This window comes from Lithobates pipiens, unplaced genomic scaffold, assembly GCF_037356315.1.
Source record: "Lithobates pipiens isolate NorthernLeopardFrog02 unplaced genomic scaffold, aLitPip1_a1.2 Scaffold_23, whole genome shotgun sequence".
In the NCBI taxonomy this organism is placed as follows: domain Eukaryota; kingdom Metazoa; phylum Chordata; class Amphibia; order Anura; family Ranidae; genus Lithobates; species Lithobates pipiens.
In genome coordinates, this window is record NW_027507785.1 from 71,332,621 (window position 1) to 71,351,310 (window position 18,690).

At 40.9% G+C, this 18,690-nt stretch overlaps 1 protein-coding gene across 19 annotated transcripts in view; it reads left to right on the forward strand.

Moving 5' to 3' along the window:
- The window catches only part of FOXP1 (forkhead box P1), a 1,079,246-nt gene that overhangs the window by 963,597 nt on the left and 96,959 nt on the right, over window positions 1-18,690 (forward strand). For all 19 annotated transcript variants that reach the window (XM_077451838.1, XM_077451836.1, XM_077451844.1 and 16 more), the window contains one exon: window positions 16,868-17,072. In XM_077451838.1, coding sequence (XP_077307964.1) covers window positions 16,868-17,072 — 205 coding nt within the window. The remainder of the gene's footprint in view (window positions 1-16,867; window positions 17,073-18,690) is intronic.

Genomic DNA, 18,690 nt, shown 5'->3' on the forward strand with positions numbered 1-18,690 from the left:
TACAAAACAGTACCCGCTCCCTTTTCCCTACAGCTCGGGGTTATGGGAAATAACACAGTGTCCGCATCCAAGGTGCAATCATGTTCTACTTCTGCAGGATAGTCATGATCATTTCCACTTTCTCTCTTGCTCAGCTGTAGTGCTCATGCCTATGTGGGACAATATCGAATAAATGTCTAGATGTTACATGGTTTACATTTGCAATGTTGTGTTCAGTAATTGGGGTAGCCTACCTTAAAGGTGATGTTTCAGTTATGAATCGAGCCTGGTGGGTGGGTGACCCACTGCCTTTCAATATGTCTTGAAGACTCCAGCAACGTAATCACTCTGCCATTGTTCTTTTAACGCTGTTCCTGCCCACCTTAAAGATCTAGATGTTCCAGACCATCTTCAGCATTCACACACTAATTCTCCAAGATCAGAAAAAAATAATGAAACATCCAGCAAGGTGGTGGCTGCAGAATGTGTATAGTAGACCTTAGCAGTGGAATCTGCAAGAGATTCTGGTAGGTGGATTCATTCTCCAGTATCTACCAAAAATTAAGTATTTGTTTTGTGCAGGCTGGTCCTTATAGCGAATTCCCACTTTTGCAGTTGAATTTGAGAAAACCCCACTATGTTTGTTATGTATTCCCATTGAAACAGCATACCTAAAAGAAAAAAAATATTTTGCACCTTTTTAGATGTTTCTAAGGAGACTCTCTCATGGGTGATTCTAAGGCAGCCCGTGGATTATGCAATTTTCTTTCCTGCAACCTGCTAAAAAAAATTGGGAAACACTGTGCTGATGGGGGATTCCCATCCACTGAGCTATTGTGTTCTGCCAGCATCAGTGGGCACAGGGAGCTGCTCCTGCCAGGAGCATACTATGAATATTGCTAGTGTCTATAACCACTGACAATAATAAAGTGATAGAAAACTGACATGCTGTTTATATCCAAGTCATTCAGTGGATTGACTTGGGTACAATCAGCCTGCTCATAGATGGCTCGAACCATCTATGACTAGCTTAAGAATTTCTGGACAGTATCTTTGTTTTTGTCCCTAGACTGAGCTATACCTTAACATACAATGGAGGGTGTTTCAAATTTTTTTACCCTTTGTTAAGCCTGGTACAAATTAACAATTTTATTTTCGTTCAACCCAGCAGGTTAAAAAAAAAAAAAAAAACAGCAGCCCTGGTCAGAGCCTCTGTACTAACAGCCTGATGTTAGTACAGTGATCTTCCCCACTAAGCTGATGTGTTCTGCTGAGAGCACTGATCAAGGCAGTCAGCTGCTGGTTTTCCAGCATGCTCGTCTGACAGAAGCCAGCCAACCAGACGACTTCTGTCAGACCGGCTGACATAAAAAACGGGCCGAATGTCGGCCTGTTTTTATTGATCATACTTACCTAGATGTCTGCAGCTGTCCCCTGCCACCTCTAAGACCGAGAACTGAGCAATCAAACACCACTGATCACTAAGCTCTCAGTCTTCAGTGAGCAGAGAGGTGGAGACTGCACCGCCTCGCTGCTCTGCCCCTCCAATTGTCATTGGAGAGCTGGCAAGCTCGGGCTATAAGCTGCTAATTCAGCGGCTGAGCCAGCTGCCGGTCCAGATTTCTGGGCAGATCCTGACCATATGGTTGGGATCTTTTCAGAGCCTGGACTGGGATTGTGACATCAGCCGATGGCGGGTTTTAGCCCGCTGTTGGCTGCTAATGGGTTACAGGGGTGCAGAAGGAATTGCACTTCTGTGATGCATAGGAGAAGTACAGCCAAACATCCCCTCTGTGTTCTAATCCTGTGTGCCCCTGTGTGAGTGATTTATAAAAAAAAGAAGCCTGCTATACCTCAATTCACAGCCCTTCTCGGCGATCACATGATCGGCTGGCTTTCTCCTCTTCCCATCTGACAAATGCAGCAGGCTGGGCTGAGATTCCCCTGCTGACGTCACTCGGAGAGGAGGAGAGCCAGCCGATCATGTGATCGGTGAGAAGAGCAGTGAAATGAGGAATAGTAGGCTTTTTTTTTAAATGAATGACTCACGATGTTAGTACGATGATCTTCCCTGCTGAGCTGTTGTGTTCTGGCAGGGGGACGACTTCCCCACCAGAACACTCTGGGAACCGGTCGGCCGCTGGTTTTCCATCATGCACTTCTGACAGAAGCCTGCCAATTAGCCGGCTTCTGCCGGACCGCCTGACATACACATGGGCCGAATGTTGGCTGTTTTTATTTTAACTGCCCGATGTCTCCCAGCATTTGGCCCATGTGTACAGGTCTTTATCTTGGGATGTATTAGCCCTTTGTCCTCTTGCAGATCTCCAGCTGCTGAGGGAGTACAATTTCCAGCAGCATAGTTTGCCAGAGGCTTCAACTGAACAGCTTGGGTTGCCACACTCTATTTCATACTGGGTTCTGCTGAGAACAGTGTATGAAAACTTGTTACCGTGGGCTTCCAGTGAGACCCCACTTTTCATCTTGGAGCTGCCAAGAAAATAAAAGTTGTGTTTTGATTGGTCACTTTACTACATGCTACTATTAATCCATACGTGACCATGATCTGTAGATTCAAGTATATATAAACAGAATGTGATATATTGCAGCTTACTAGCTTATCTTTAGATGTAGTTGTTGCATTTTTGTTCTGCATACTATTTCTTTAAATACAGAAATTCCTGTTGATTATGATATAAAACTAGTGTCCTTGTAGCTTCATATTTACTGAACTGAAATTTCAAACAATGTTATCTGTGTTCCCAGCTATCTATGTAATGGAGGTGTTTGTAGTCCAAATCAGGAGAGCAGCCTTGGACAACAAAGCGACTCCTTAATTGAGACCGATAAATACAATGCAGTGAGTGGATGTTATTACCATAGGACAGGAGGTGTGTTGTTGGCAGGTTCAGCAGGTGAAAATAAATAAAAAAATGCCTGTGGAAAAAAAAAAAACTAGTGCAGGCACTGCATCTATAGACTGGTAAGCTGCCAGATATTACGTTTGTTTTTAGGTTTGGATATACTTTAATATTATCAGGCACAGCTTTCTGTGCAGCGAAAACATTAATTTACTTCCTATTATATAACAAGGAGCGTGCATAGACACCAATCAGCTTCCAGGTTTTAGGGCTCATGCACACAGGATGTTTTTACAGCTTCTGTTAGGGCCATTTAAGGGTTTTTTTTTACTGCCTCGAACTGCCCCTCCATGTTAGCTTATGTGTCCATGCACACATAAACTGTCAGAGGCGTTTGGAGGTATAAGCGTTTAGTAGACGTAAAAAAGAAACAGCCAGCCTGTGCTTCCAGGAGCAGTAAAAACGAGCTGTAAAAACAAGAAAATGACAAAAAATGCATCTTAATGCATCAAGCCATGTTTGATGTTTTTAGGCAGTATAGAGAGTGTTTTCAATAAAAAAAACTCCCAAAAACGCTAACGCGGAAAAACGCGGCTAAAGCACTGCTGTAGTGCTGGCATTTTTAAAACCTGTGTGCATGAGCAAAAGCTTAATTGGGCAAGATGAAATTAGAAGCCGATTGGCTATCATACAGGCATACCCCACTTTTAAGTACACAATGGGGTTTATTTACTAAAGCTGAAAAGTGCAAAATCAGGCTCACTTTTGCATAGAAACCAATGAGTTTCCATGTTTTATTACCAAAGCTTAATTGAACAAGCTGGGGTTAGAAGCTCATTGGATTCTATGCTGTGTTCATGTCAGTGTTATTCCCAATCACATGATCACCGTGACAGTCACAATAAGTTTACAAACCAACCTGTAAACTCTATGGGGAGGCAAGAAAAGTTGGCTTTGACCCCCAACTGCTGCACATATGCATCCAAGGTGGCTCAGGTTGTTTGCTGAGAGTATGCTTCCAGGGTACCGACCAAGCTGTCGTCACCAACAGCTCTCAGTCATGGCATTCACATGATAGAGAAGCCATGCCGCCTCCTAGGCATTAAAGTTCACTTAAAGGGCCCTCTAACGAGCCTGTTTTTACCACCCTCCAACATATAATTTTAAAGTAGGCCTTACTGTCACCTGATTCCATAAAACTTATGTTTTTAATATACGTGCCCAAATGATTATTCAGAATTTTTTTGGACAGTTGATCTTGTTTAACCTTAGGCCAGCCATAGAAGTTACGAATCTTGGCCGGTTCAGCAGCAACTGGGCAAGATTCGAACCATGTATGGGCAGACTACAACCGGCCTGTCGTATTTTGCATGCGATTATTGCTAGTGGCTGTTATAGCTGCTAGCAATGATCACTGTCTTTTCCTGGTGGGGATGGCTTCCCCTGCCAGGCTCTGCAGGAGGGATTCCTCCATCAACACTGACTGTGTTAATGGGGAATTTGAGAGATTTTCTTTTGTGCAACCTGTGTTTGCAGGAAAGAAATTTGCTCCATCTATAGCCGGCCTTAAAGAAAGGCTAGCTGTGGAGGTGTATACAGTGTGCCTGCCTGTTACATGAACATGCATTCCAAGACAAGACCAATGTTTGTTTAATTAAAAAAAAATTATAATTTGTTTATATTATACCTGAGTGACCAAACAACATTTGGTGCCCATATCTAACCATAACATTTTATGGTGTTGACTGCTACTGCAGGAATACAATTTGATTGCATATTTATGTCTTGTGCGGAAGAAGCAAGTGTTAATGTACAGGACAATATTTCTGTCCTCCTGTGAGCCATTAGCACAATTTGATTGTTAGCTTCTTGACAAATTAGGGTCAGCGATCCTGGATAGTCACACCGTCTGTGACCAGTGAGAATCATTTGAAACTGATGTCATTACCAGCTTTAAATCAACTTTCTGCTTGTTTGAACATGGTCACCTGGGTCTGCGACATACAAGGACAAAGGGAGGTTGGCTGTGTTTGTCTAGCCAAGTAGCGATCCTTAGGTTTGTGAAATTGAGTTTCAGGAGCGGTAATCTGTCATCTGTCCCCATAACATACATTTTTTAAAACCAAAGGCTGCATTTTCCTTTATAATGAAGAGATCGGGACTGTCCTGGAGAAGCAGCGAGCAAGGGAAACCAGCGACTAATATTTAATAAAATGTCAAAAAATTGTCTGCCTAGACCATTCATGTATCAGCTGTCAAAGGAGAGAAGAGAGACAAACTCACTGCTTGCAAATTCTCTACCATGATTAACATTTTTTTTTTACGGATCCATCAAATGCGTTAATGCTTTTTCTTTCCTGTTGTGTTTGCTGTGATACCGATTAGTATTGGCATGCACACTACATGAATGTCTTATCTAGTTATTGAATTATGATGCTTTTTACATTGGAGTCCCTGTTTGCTTTGCCCTTCGCAATAACATGTCTTCAGTCTGATTTTACTTGCATTGTATAAGCATGGGGATTTAAGGTGGAACTCCAGACAAACCCGTAAATACACATTTCAAATTCAAATATGTTTACTGCCTTGGCCTGCAAAAGGATTTATTACAGGTAAATAAATACCTGCAAATTAATGTATAAATTGTTGCTGCTATATAAATATATAGCACCAACAATTTATACATTCATTTACAATGTGTGCATTCACCTCAATCCCTGCCCCCAAGGAGCTTACAATATTAGGTCTCAATCTCGTAAGCATACACGCTCATACTAGGGCCAAGTTTGACAAGTCATTTAACCTACTAGCACATTTTTGGAGTCTGGGAGGAAACCACCACAAGCACAGGGAGAACATTCATATTCCATTTAGATAGTGTCCTGGTTGGGTTTCAAACCCAGGACCCCAGTGCTGAAAAGCAGAAAAGCTACCCACTAAGGATTTATATTTTTATCCAAACGCTTGTGATTTCTACACCGCTGCATCACCACACAAACGGTAACATACTGCTGCTTCCTCCTCCCGCTGCCTTGGTGCCTGGATCATTTGCCTGCTCAGTGGGCAGAGGTGACATTACTCATTTGCTGTCCAATCAGGAGGCTGGAGATGTAGAGAGGTGATACAGGAAGTTGCATTGCTAAACCAAGCGTCACCTTCATATGGCAATGTGTTTAATGTTTTTTTTTTTTTTTTTTTTTTTTAATTATTAATCTTTATTAAATTTTCACATTTATACAGACCACATTTTAAAATAACATTACCAGGGTTCAAATACCTCTTTCTTCCCTTCCGAGATCTGAGTTTTAGAGTTCTAGGAAGGGAAGGGGGACATGAAGATGTGTTTAATGTTTAATTGGTCATATGGAATATATATAAATAATAATTGTTACTTTTCTTGTTCCTTTATGACTGTACAAGCTTGTTAAAGTGACGCTATTAATTTTAAAAAAACAGCTCTATAGAAGAGCCCCCTGCAAAGCAAGCAGTGGCCGAACGCCTCTGCAATGAAGGGAGATTCATGCTGAAATCTCTATAGCATCTGCTACACTTCCATATGTGTCAAATGCTGAGTCTTCTTCTGGCCTCTGTGATTCCTTCCACCGGTCCCTACATCACTACTATGTGCTCTTGTTACATAGGAACCAACGGAAAGAACCACAGAGTGCAGCGGGGGATGACAGCATTTGCTACACTTCTATATGTGTCAAATGCTGAGTCTTCTTCTGGCCTCTGTGATTCCTTCCACCGGTCCCTACATTACTACTATATGCTCTTGTTACATAGGAACCGACGGAAAGAACCAGAGTGCAGCGGGGGATGACAGCATCTCCTACACTTCCATATGTGTCAAATTCTGAGTCCCCCACTTGCCTCTGTGATTCCTCCTGCCAGCAGCCACATCACTTCTATGTGCTGTAGGGACATAGGGTCGACTGGCCGGGGGGGAATTGCATCATGCAGAGGGGGTCGTCGGCATCTGCTACACTTCCAGTGTGTTGAATGCCGAGTACCTTATTGGCCTTTCTGATTGCTTCTGCCAGCCTCTACATCACTACTGTGTGCTGTAATGACATAGGCACTGATGGAAGGAACCACATAGCACAGAGGGGGGTGGCAGCATTTGCTATACTTTTAGTATATCGAATGCCGAGTCCCCTACTGTGCTCCGGGGATCTTTCCACCAGCGCTTTCATCACTATTATGTGCTGTAGGGACTGGTGGAAGGAACCACAGAGCGCAGCGGGGGGGGACAGGCATCCAACACTCTAGGAATTGTCAGACACAGAATATTTTCCAGCAAGATATCCTTTCAGCGCAACCGAGTTGAATGGAGCGCAAGTATGAATTGCTTTCCCTTCAGGTTTTTTTTAAAAAAAAGCATTTGTTTTAGATACTTATTTACTTATTGTGCCCAACATGAAATGTCTGTAGAAATGTCTTGTAAAGCGACTGGGTAATTTCTATCAGTACTTGGCTGCGAGTAGTAACTTTATACAGGTCGTAGCTGTGCCATTTCTGCTAAACTAGTCAACGGCCAGGGTTCAGGCAGTGGCCTCTCCAATCAGAGGCTTCCGGCTCAGGTTAGGACCGGTTTACAGCCGTGAACTTGCAATAGTATGCATCTATAATGTGCATTACTGTATGCAGTTTTATCTGGGTTAAGACACATATTTAATGCATGTTTTACAATCTTATATCAATTCAGATTAAGTGGATTGCTTACACAGAGCTTACGAATTTGAGGATCTATCAGGTCAGGTCTATCAGGTACCAGAAAATATTGCCATTCCAGGTGGAGATGAAATAACACCCCATTGGATGTAAAAATGACCCCAGAGGAACAAAGGCATGCACCTTTGCAGTGTTTATGTATGTGAACTGAACTTTTTGACGAGAAAAATACACAACAAAAACAGCCAACAGCTAATGAGTACAGAGATAGCAATTCTGTTTAAACAATCAGTGCTCCTTCCTGTGGCACAAACCCTGTTCAGGCAAACACATCATTGTTAATGGGACCTCTGCGTTTAATCAAATGAGCCCTTTAAGAGCTACTATCTCACATAGAACATTCAGCTGTGCCAGTGGCTCTTTGGCCACTTAACCTCTGGAAGATTTACCCCCTTCAGGACCAGGCCATTTTTTGCTATATGCCACTGCGTTACTTTAATTGGCAATTACACAGTCATGCAACGCTGTACCCAAATAAAATGTATGGGTTGTTTATCCCCACATATAGAGCTTTCTTTTGGTGGTATTTGATCACCTCTGTGTGTTTTTTATTTTTATTTTTTATTTTTTTTCCTATAAACCAAAAAAAAGACTGTCATTTAAAAACAAAAACAAACAAAAAAAAATATTTTTTTTACTTTCTGCTATAAAACACAACCAATAATTTTTTTTTTATAAATCTATATAAATTTAGGCCGATATGTATTCTGCTACATATTCTTGGTAAAAAAGTTATAGCATCTACAAACTATGGCAAATAAACTAAATTTGTATTTATATATTTTTTTATACTAGTATTGGCAGTGATCAGTGACTTATAGTGGGGCTGCGATATTGCGATGAACGATTGGACGCTAACTGACACTTTGTGGGAACCATTGACACGAATACCGTGAACCGTGCTAATATGCACTGTCGCTGTACTAATGACACTGGTGGGTAAGGGGTTAAACGTCAGGAGTGATCAGAGGGTTAACTGTGTGCCTAGCCAGTGTTTTTGTGTACTGTGTTTAAGTGCTCTTGCTAAGGGAAGTAATGAATTTTATTCCCTGCTTTGCAGCCACACAGAATCCATCAGCCCCCTGCCCCCCGTCCAAAATGGAATGCTGCCTTGTTTACATAGGCAGAGCTCAGTTTTGTGTCTCTGCCCGATGATCAGCGGGAGCCGGTGGACATCCAGTGCCTGGCACTCACAGGTTGGCTTTTGCTGTGAGTAGTAGCAGAAGCAGCACGCCCACTAGTTGGGACTTCAGAATCACATATATATATATATATATATATATATATATATATAAAGGATTGTTCTATAGCAGATATACTGCTACAGGGCAGCCCTCCTGCGCAAAATCACGTATGTGTGTGTGTGTGTGTGTGTGTATATATATATATATATATATATATATATATATATATATATATATACGTGATTCTTCACAGGAGGCTGCCCTGTAGCAGTATATCTGCTATAGGACGATCCTTAAAGCGATTGTAAATGGCTGGATGCTTTTTTTTTTTTTTTCTTACCCTGCAAGGTAATGTCATAATGTGCTAGTATGCACATTATGACATTACCTTAAAACAAAGCTCTTACGGCGCCGAGATGTCAGTTTGGGTCTGGGTTCGCTGACTCCAGCTCTGTGACTGGCCGGAGCCGCGATGGTGTCACATTTAAGGCACAGGGTTCTGAAGGAACGGCATGCGCGGTCGTTCATTCAGAGCGCATGCGCAAGTGATGTCACTGGCTGCATATACAGTAGATATCTCCTACACAGTGCCCGTTTTAGGAGATATTTACACTACCTATAGGTAAGCCTTATTATAGGCTTACCTATATAGGTAAAAATTTGTACAAGGGCATAAATATCATTTCAAGAACCTGTCCAAGAATATAGATGTTAAATAGTATTTATAAATATTATTTATCAACTTTCCTCCATGCTGCCTGCAAATATCAAACTCCTAAAACTGGTGCTTTAGGTGTCCACACTGGAGGCCTTCATTCAATGTGAACATGGTTGCTACGTTCATATGACAGTTATGCCTTGTACACACGACTGGACTTTTCGACGGACTTGGTCCAGCGGACTGGAATCCGTCGGACAATTCGATCGTGTGTGGGCTCCAGGACTTTTTCTTCCCAAAAGTCTGGTGGACCTAGAAATAAAACTTGCTTCCAATCTTTCCGATGGACTCGAGTCAGGCCGAAAAATCCGGTCATCTGTGTGCTAGTCCGACGGACTAAAACCAACGCTAGGGCAGCTATTGGCTACTGGCTATGAACTTCGTTATTCTACGTCATCACATTTGAATCTGTCAGACTTTTGGAGTGATCGTGTGTGGCCAAGTTCGTTCGTTTGAAAGTGCAAAGTCCATCGGATTGTCCGCCGGACCGAGTCCACCGGCATTAGACAGTGTAGATGCAGAACATGATCGGAACATAAAGTCCAGAGGAAAGTTGGAAATGTTTTGCCATTCTACCATTGTAAGCGTATAGGAAACAAGGGGTATTATTATGCAAGATGGTCAAAACATGTATAGCAGTGCATAAATATAGCAGATAAAAAAAGGTCAGATAGCTTACAGACGTGTAAGTATCTGTGTGCCTCATCTGATAACCAAGAACAGATTATTTTTTTCCTTAACGCTTCTTAAAATTATGATCCGGAAGCTTCAGAGATCTCCCTGGCATCAGCTCCCACAGGGCAGGGGGAAGGGGGGGTTACCATCCAGCGAGTGCCTGAATTTACAGCCTGCACACATTAATTTGCGAATTAATTAATTAGCCGCTGAATTTTTAGGGGGCTTTGTGCCTGAAACACTTGAGAGGTATTACTAGCACGAAAGGAACATTACAATTTCATATTGCAAAGGAGTGCTCAGCTAATTAATAGATGCATTTCCTTAAATACCAGCACAAAATAGCCTAGCTGTGCCTGACGCGTTTTAATCCAAACACTCCGCGTATTAGCATCAGAGGGACAATTTGATGCGCTATTGTTTTAATGCAGAATCAGGAGAGTAAGGGTCAGCTCTCTTCTGAGGTAATTGTTAGTGTGTAGACAGTCCTGTCAAGTACGTTTGCTAAAAATATATCCTACACTGTCACTTTGCAAGGTGCCGGGAAATAATGGCCTGCACGAGAAAAAAAAAAAAAAGGGACACAGGGTTGTGTGCTAACCTTTTTTTTTCCCTCTTTGTTTAATTTGTCTCCTGGGCTTAATTTTAAAGGACATGTGATAATTGAATATGTCTAATAGCTAAATGCTCATTTGGTACCAAATCTATCAAAATATAATTGGCGTTTTATTTTTTTTTATTTTTTTTTTTAAATGCATGTGGCGGTTTAGACGGGAGACAGAAACGAATTGGCTTCAGAGCCAAATGATACATTTTCAAAATTATTGCATCACCTAATGTATTAATGCTGCTCTCCTCTGCCATATTTAATAATTTCTAAAAACTATATTAAGATTTTTTTTTTTTCCTCGTTATTAGAAAGTAGAGTGGGGTGGTTTGGTGAGGACCTACTGTTTTTGTTAATGCAGCTCTCTCAAAGGCGGGGAAGGTTACTGGTGTGTCGTGCAATAATTTACTCCTCTTTGATATGCAAAATATCCACGGTGAATAAAAAAAAAAAAAAAAAATTCTATCAGACTCATTTCACAGTTCTTAGCCACTTACGTTCTCTAGAGCCTATTGCCTCATTAGACCATTGCTCTTCGAAGCCGGTATAATTAAAATCTTTAACAGTTTAGAGAAGTAAAGATGTTTGGCTGATCACGTTGAGATGATTATCTGCGCATTGTATTCTAAATGAAAAAAAAAAAATTAAATTTAAAACCCCAGCATTTTTTATGATGTGTTCTGAATCAATAAAACCTCAGCTGCCTGTTTTATTTTTAATGTAGCACCTTGAAAGGACTATGATTTAAATTCTGGTGACGTTAATGAAAGCCTTTACAGCTCCCGTGCAATTAAAGGTATACATTGTAGTTTTATAAAAATAAAATAAAAAATAGAACAATTAAATGCTGGCATTGGGAATATACAATAAATAGTTATAGGATGGATGCAGTCCTGTTTGTACAAAGACAAAAAGATAACACCCTTTGCTATTTTATTTTGTTTTTTTTCCTGATGGTCCTAGGTTCGGTAAAATTATTTATATATTTGCCATATTTATTTTGCAACAATCTATTCTCAACCTCTCCACACAGTATATAACATCATTTAGAAATTACTACCACACTCCGTACTCTTAATGCCTTGTACACACGGTCGGACATTCCGACAACAAAATCCATTGGACGGATTTTGTGCCAAACTTGCCTTGCATACACACGGTCGGACAAAGTTGTTGGAAAATCCAGTCGTTCAGAATGTGGTGACGTTCGTTGCATACTATTTAATCTGAACACGCGTGGCACTTTGTCCGTAGGAATTCTCTACAAATGATCAGAAAAAGTCTGATCGGATTTTGTTGTTGGAAAATTTTAGATCCAGCGCTCAAACTTTTTCCATCTGAAAAAGTCCGATCGATAGAGACCACACAATATCTGACTTTCCGACAACATAATCCGATCTGACCTTTTCCGTCGGAAAATCCGACCATGTGTACAGGGCATTAGATGTTTTAGTTTAAAAACAAAATTCTTAAGGTGTATGCGTAGCCAACTTTTGGATAGAATTGGAAAAGATTAAAACCAGGATCAGTTTATTTTTGTCTGTCTGCCTGCTGGTGAGATTTCTCTTCGCTACATATCTGAAGATGTAGCAGGAAATAAGATGAAATGTCCCCGAAAGTTAGTGGAATTTCCATGGTAGACAGCTGTCGCCTGGAACATTTGCCTTCATAGAAGACACTTTTGGTTTTGGAGACAAGGGTAAATAAAAAGACTTCTCTATTTTTTTTTTTCCTTCGGGAAGACAGACAGAAATAAAAACTAAATAGAGGATCCCACCCCCACTTTATTTACTAAAAAAAATAATCAGCTTTTGTAGCCTAAATTGGAATAACACTTTGTATTTGTTAAATGTCCCCATCCACATAGCATAACTTATATAATATATAAAATTACCTCTTTTAGATGCTCTATTCCTAACAGGGCTCGGCTGTGTTTGACATAAATTACCCTGGTTGTATTGTGCAGGCAGATCTTCATTATCAGTTGACTAGATTTGAACACTATATTTGAACAAAGGGTTAAGAGGCTTCGCTTCTCCATGGTATGTTAATTAGGACAGACTTGGGACAGGCTCACACAAAAGCTGGCCATAGATGGTTTGAATTTCAGCCGGTTCAGCAGGGACCGACTGAGATTTGAACTATGCATGGGCAGGCAGATTGTACCCAAGTGGATCAATCGATCAACGTGAGTACAGCCAGCCTGTGGGGTTTTTCATTTTTCATCTATAGCTGCTAGCAGTGATCACTGTGTGTTCTCCCAGCAGGATCATCAGAGACAGCTCATCCCACACACCCATCACTCCAAAGCCTGGTTAGAGCACACAATAGCTCTGTAGGAGAGATCCCCCCATTACTGGCCGTGTTGATGTTGGAATCAAAGAATTTGCTTTCCTGCAGCCCGTGGTTGCAGGAAAAAAAATCACACCATCTATGGCTAGCTTAACCATGTTCAAATGTCTTCCATGACACTTCATGCTGAAACACATCAAATATAATGATCCGTGGCTGCAGACGTTGACCTATGAAAGTTTTCTAGGTTTGTCTGGCAATAATCACATGCTAAAATGCTGGCATGCTGGTTGTACCCAAGTTGATTGATGGATTGTCTTGGGTACAGTTAGCCTGCTCATAGATGGATTGATGTCCTTTCAATTGAGTCTCGTTCCATCTAAGGCCAGCTTAAATGCTTTAGTACTCCCCTCTCCTCTGCTCCATAACATTGGGGTGGGGTCGTAGTCCACAGAGAGACATTAGAACAGTCATAACTGATAACCGTCATCTCAGGAGGTTATCAGCTCACAAGATTTCTGGGAGGATCAATCGGTGTTTACACTACAGTATATTTAACAGGCAAAAAGGGAGCAAGTAAAGGAAGTTTATAGGATTTACATACCCATTATTCACTTTACTTCCATACTGTCCCATATTCAAAGTCAGATAGGAAAAACACCTATAGCTCTACTGGTCCTATTAATCTGGGTGAAGTAAAATATGTGAATACAGCACAGATAGTGATTAATTTATGGAAAAAGCAACTGCAGCCCCTCAACAAAAAGAACTACTTAGGATTTTTCCTTTCTGAAGAGTCCAGAACAGAGTATCCATAGAAACCAATCAAAAACCAATAACATTTAGGTATAAATGGCTGCGATGTTTTGAAGAAGCTGTTGATAAAGCTAGGTTCCGATGTTCTGTAATTGCATGATGTAATATATAGTAGTTTTAACCGGTTAGCATAGCAGTTAGAGGGGCAACTTCGTAATTACTTTTAGTTTTTTTCTTTTCTTTTTCTATTGATGCCGCAGCTGTCCAATTTCTTAGAACAAAAGGAAAAATTAGATAATACCTCTTCCAAAAGCTGGTTTTACATTTCCGCCCTCCCCTTCTTGCTCATTAGCATTGATCTGAGCCCTGACAGTAATAACTGGGTGAGCTTTATAGAAAGTTATGTATTTCTTGCGTAGACACATCCATCAATTAAGCGAACAGTACTAGAAACCAAAATTAATGAGAGAGATAGGTGTGTTAATGAAATAATCATAGTGTAATCAATTTGACTGTTAAAAAGTGAAAAGCATTTCAAGGAGACAATATGAATGAATAATTTATGTCTCCGCGTGATTAATAAAAAATGTATTTCATAACAAAGCTATTTGTCTTCATTTAAAACGCAAGTAAAAATATGTGTCTTTCATTACATATTACTTTGTCACAATATTCTGCGTTTCATGGGACTTTTGATGATGGGGAAGGGGTTGAGTTTGAGCAGCAGTACACACACAGATGCACTTTGCCACATTTCGGTGGGCTTATTCAGTAGAACAGCGCATAGAACAGCGACTGCAAAGTGCCGTAACTCATAGCCTGAATTGTGAATTCTGCAATCGGAAATGAATTCTGATTGGTTGCTGTAGACTTTGATGTGGTATCATAAGCTCTGTTCACTGCTTGCGTGCTGTCTCTTGCATACAAGCTTAGGATCTAGTCATTGGTGGAATATGAACCCGCCTGGGGTCCTAGAGCATCAAAAAGTTGATGAAAAAAGATGACATATCAACCAAGCATCATTTTTATGCCATGGAGATGGGAAGGAAAGGAAAAGGAACTTCCATTGCTGTTTATCTTATACAGGAAAAGTGATAATGGGAACAGATTGCCCAAATGGCCTGACAGACTATTCCTGCAGATTGCAGCTGCCTGGGGAGAGAGGGGGGAAGTCCGGGGGCTCTTCTAGACTTGAGATTGTTTCCTGCTATAGCAGGTCAGATGACTGACTGTCAATGAGTGCCCTAAAGGTAAACTGAGGCTTCCATACTGTTTAGGGCCTTTGGCAGCTTACCTCTGGTCCTAATGACATAACTATTACTGATCAGCTCATCCCCCACAAGTATTATCTTTTGATCTTCCCTTTTAGATCGTAGATTCTTATGAGCAGGGCCCTCTGATTCCTCTTGTATTTCATTGTAAAACCCCATAAACACAGCCAGAATGTCGGACATGCCCGTGTGTACGTCAGTCTGTCGGACATGCATGCTGGAAAACCAGTAGCTGACCGACTCCCAATAAACGCTCTCATCCAATGGCAGAGATCCCTGATCAGAATGTTCTTGTGGGGGGGTTGTCCCTGGTGTCCCCGGGGGGCGTACCCCTGTCAGAACACAACAGCTCCTGGACTAACCTCGCATGGTTAGTACAGTGTCTCCGACTGGAGCTGTCAGTTTTTTTTGTGCAGCCATCAACCATGGTTAGAGTGTACCAGGATTAACTCTACTGTCTGCCCTTATGGTGTACAGTGCTGCTCAAACTGTTGATGCTATATAGATCCTGAATAATAATAATCTTATCAAAGGATTGGGGGCTAGGTCAAATTACTACTTGTATAAAATCACAAATCCAAAAATGACTCCAGAAGAGCAAAAATGGGCTTGTGGTATGGGACTCGCAGAATGTTTTGGAGGTAGTCAGATACACATATGATCTGACTGCTGTCTGGCTGGATGAATGTCAGAAAATGTAAAGATTTTACTCCAAAGTTAAAACGAGGCCTCAGTACGGTTTAGAACCTTTAACAATTTACCTCCTGAGTCCTAAAGTCATAACTGAAGATAGAAGCTTTCCTCAAGACTTTTTGGTATGGCGCACACATGGCTTTTTCTCAGTATAAAGCTGTTGAGGATTTTCAATGTTTATTATATTATTTATTATCTACTTGCTACAGACAATTCACTTGTTAATGTTGACTTACCCAGGGCCTGAAGCATGCTCGTGAAATGAAAGGGGGGCCTCAAAATGACTCAAATAATCCAAACAATGCTCTGGGAGGGTGGGCACTGAGATTATATTTTGGTCTGCTTCTGAGGTCACTAATCCAATGTACAAAATTGATCAGGAGGGCAATGGGAGGTGGAATAGGATTTTTAGAAATGCAATTCTACCTTCAAATTAAATTTAGAAAATCTTATAGCTACCTCACCACAACACCGGCATGAATGACACATAAAGTTCATTTTAGTTTGTGAAGGAACATGTTTTTGTCTCGAACATGCCCAGCAATAACAAACTGAGAAAGAATGTTAACCCACGGTGCCTAATTTGTTTAAATCTTTCCATGCCTGTATGTCATTTTTATGTTTTGGGATTACATTATATGGTCACTTTAGATTCAGGTAGTGGATTTCATCTTTGAAAGCTTGCTAATCTTATATTGTAAAGGTAAAAGCTAATTTGTGAAGCTCGTATTGAATATAATGTCATGGCATACTGTTGCTTTGCTGATTATACGCACCAAACCAGGATACTTGTGTCGTTTAACTCCTGGGAACAATTTCATTAAAACAAAGATAATTTGTATGTTGATGAGAATTCTCGGTTAGATACAACAGGCTCCTTGCTACTTTTCCAATCCCCCCCTCTACTTTTAAGATTAATAATCTCCTTTTAGTTAAGCAAATACCATAGCAGAAAAGAATGAATTGTTGCATTTCATTATCCTTTGTAGGGGAGAAACGGTTCAGTCTTTGTTTACTGACTCTTTTGATTTAATTACTGTTTGAGGAGGGCTGAATTAGCTGTTAATTGATTTAATTATCCAATTTGTTTGTTTCAGGCATGATTCCAGCGGAGCTGCAGCAGCTCTGGAAAGAAGTGACGAGCTCGCATACGGCGGACGATGGTGGCTGTAATAACCACAGCACGTTGGACCTGTCCACGACATGTGTTTCTTCGGTGGCAGCCCCCAAGACCTCCTTGCTCCTCAACCATCAGGCATCAACCAATGGCCAGGCCTCTGTTCTCACTCCAAAAAGAGAAAGGTATGTGACAGCAAGGGGTGTGTGAACACTTTACTGGTTTGTAAATGTATCAATGTTATGTGCTAAAAATTCTAAGGACATCCGTTTAGCTGTGCTCAAGTAAGTCTTGGGAGCAATATATTGCATAGTTAAAGCAAGTGTAAAACATATTGGCATTACTCAGGCCAAATAAGGGTTAACCAGACCGCAGATGTAAGGACTTTTAAGCATTAGATCTGCTTGTTTTAGCACACAGATTTCCCAGCATGTTGGAAATTTAATTCATGACTTAACGTCATTGATGCCCTTTATTGTCCGTGCTAAGAAATTCTAGCAGGGGTAGACATATCTAATACCACCTGTATTTGTTGGTCAGTCATCTGACCAAATGCCTGTGTGTTTGCCGATCACCTATTTAATTATATCTGTTGTTGACCTTTCCAAACTTCCTGTGGTGTTTTATCCTGATATGGATGGCATTGAGCTTCTGCTGATACAGTCTGAAAGGATCATGCGACTCTTGTATGGGGAAAGGGAACAGTTCACAAATGGTCTCACAGATTCTTCAGAATGTTGTGGAATCCCTCTGCAGGGCAAGAAGTATTCCTAACAAGTGCAGGTGCTTGCTGTTTCCTAGTTAACAGTCACTAGCTGCCCCCCAAGAACAGCTCAGACTGGTATCAATGCTCAGATACTCATGTGCATATGGCTGTCCTTAGAATCATAAAAGGTTGTCAAATGTGGTGATGCATTTAGATGTTGTAAGGCAGGGGAAGGCAACCTCGGCCCTCTAGCTGTTTTGAAACTACAAGTCCCATGAGACATTGCAAGACCCTGACAATCACAGGCATGACTACTAGAGGCAGAGGCATGATGGAATTTGTAGTTTCACCACAGCTAGAGTGCCGAACTTGCCAACCCCTGATGTAAGGTGTTTGAGTGGGAAAAATTGTTCACATTTTTTTTTACAGACAGAATATTTTATATTTTTGATCGAATCCTCACTGTTCTTAGCTGATACCACAGTGATTAACCAGGAGCTGCATTCATAAGCTATGAGCTGCCTGTTTGATGTACTGTGCATCCGTTGGGGTATTGGGTATAAAAAGTCTGGGTGTCAGGAAGAAAGAACTATATTTATGCATATAGCCCTCTTTTGTGTTTTAATAAAAGTCCTCTTTTGTAAAGGGATAGTATACCCATCATGAGAGAAACACAAAGGCTACCATTGTTACCTACTTCTAGAAAAGGCTAGCTGTGTCTGGCTTCAATGCTTCTGGGTCCCAGGCCTGGAGCAAGCATGTACCAAATGGAGAATCAGAATTTAGTAATTAAGCTGAGGCATTTGCATGCCGGTCAAGCAACTAACAATTTCAGAAAGAGAGTTTATCAACGACAGCTTCAGTATTTCCTTTTGACAAGATTGCTTTAACTGAAGCCAGCGATGATATATTTCCAGATAGAGGGAGTATGTTTAACGTTAACATCCCCTTGTGGCTCTCTTTTTCAAATAACATGAGGTCTCTCTTGGTCAGACATTCACCTTTATGCAATGAACTACTGACGCGCAAGAACAGGACCTATTCAGATTGAATGTTTTTCATATGTTTCGGTAAATGCTTTTGTATTAAATATTTTT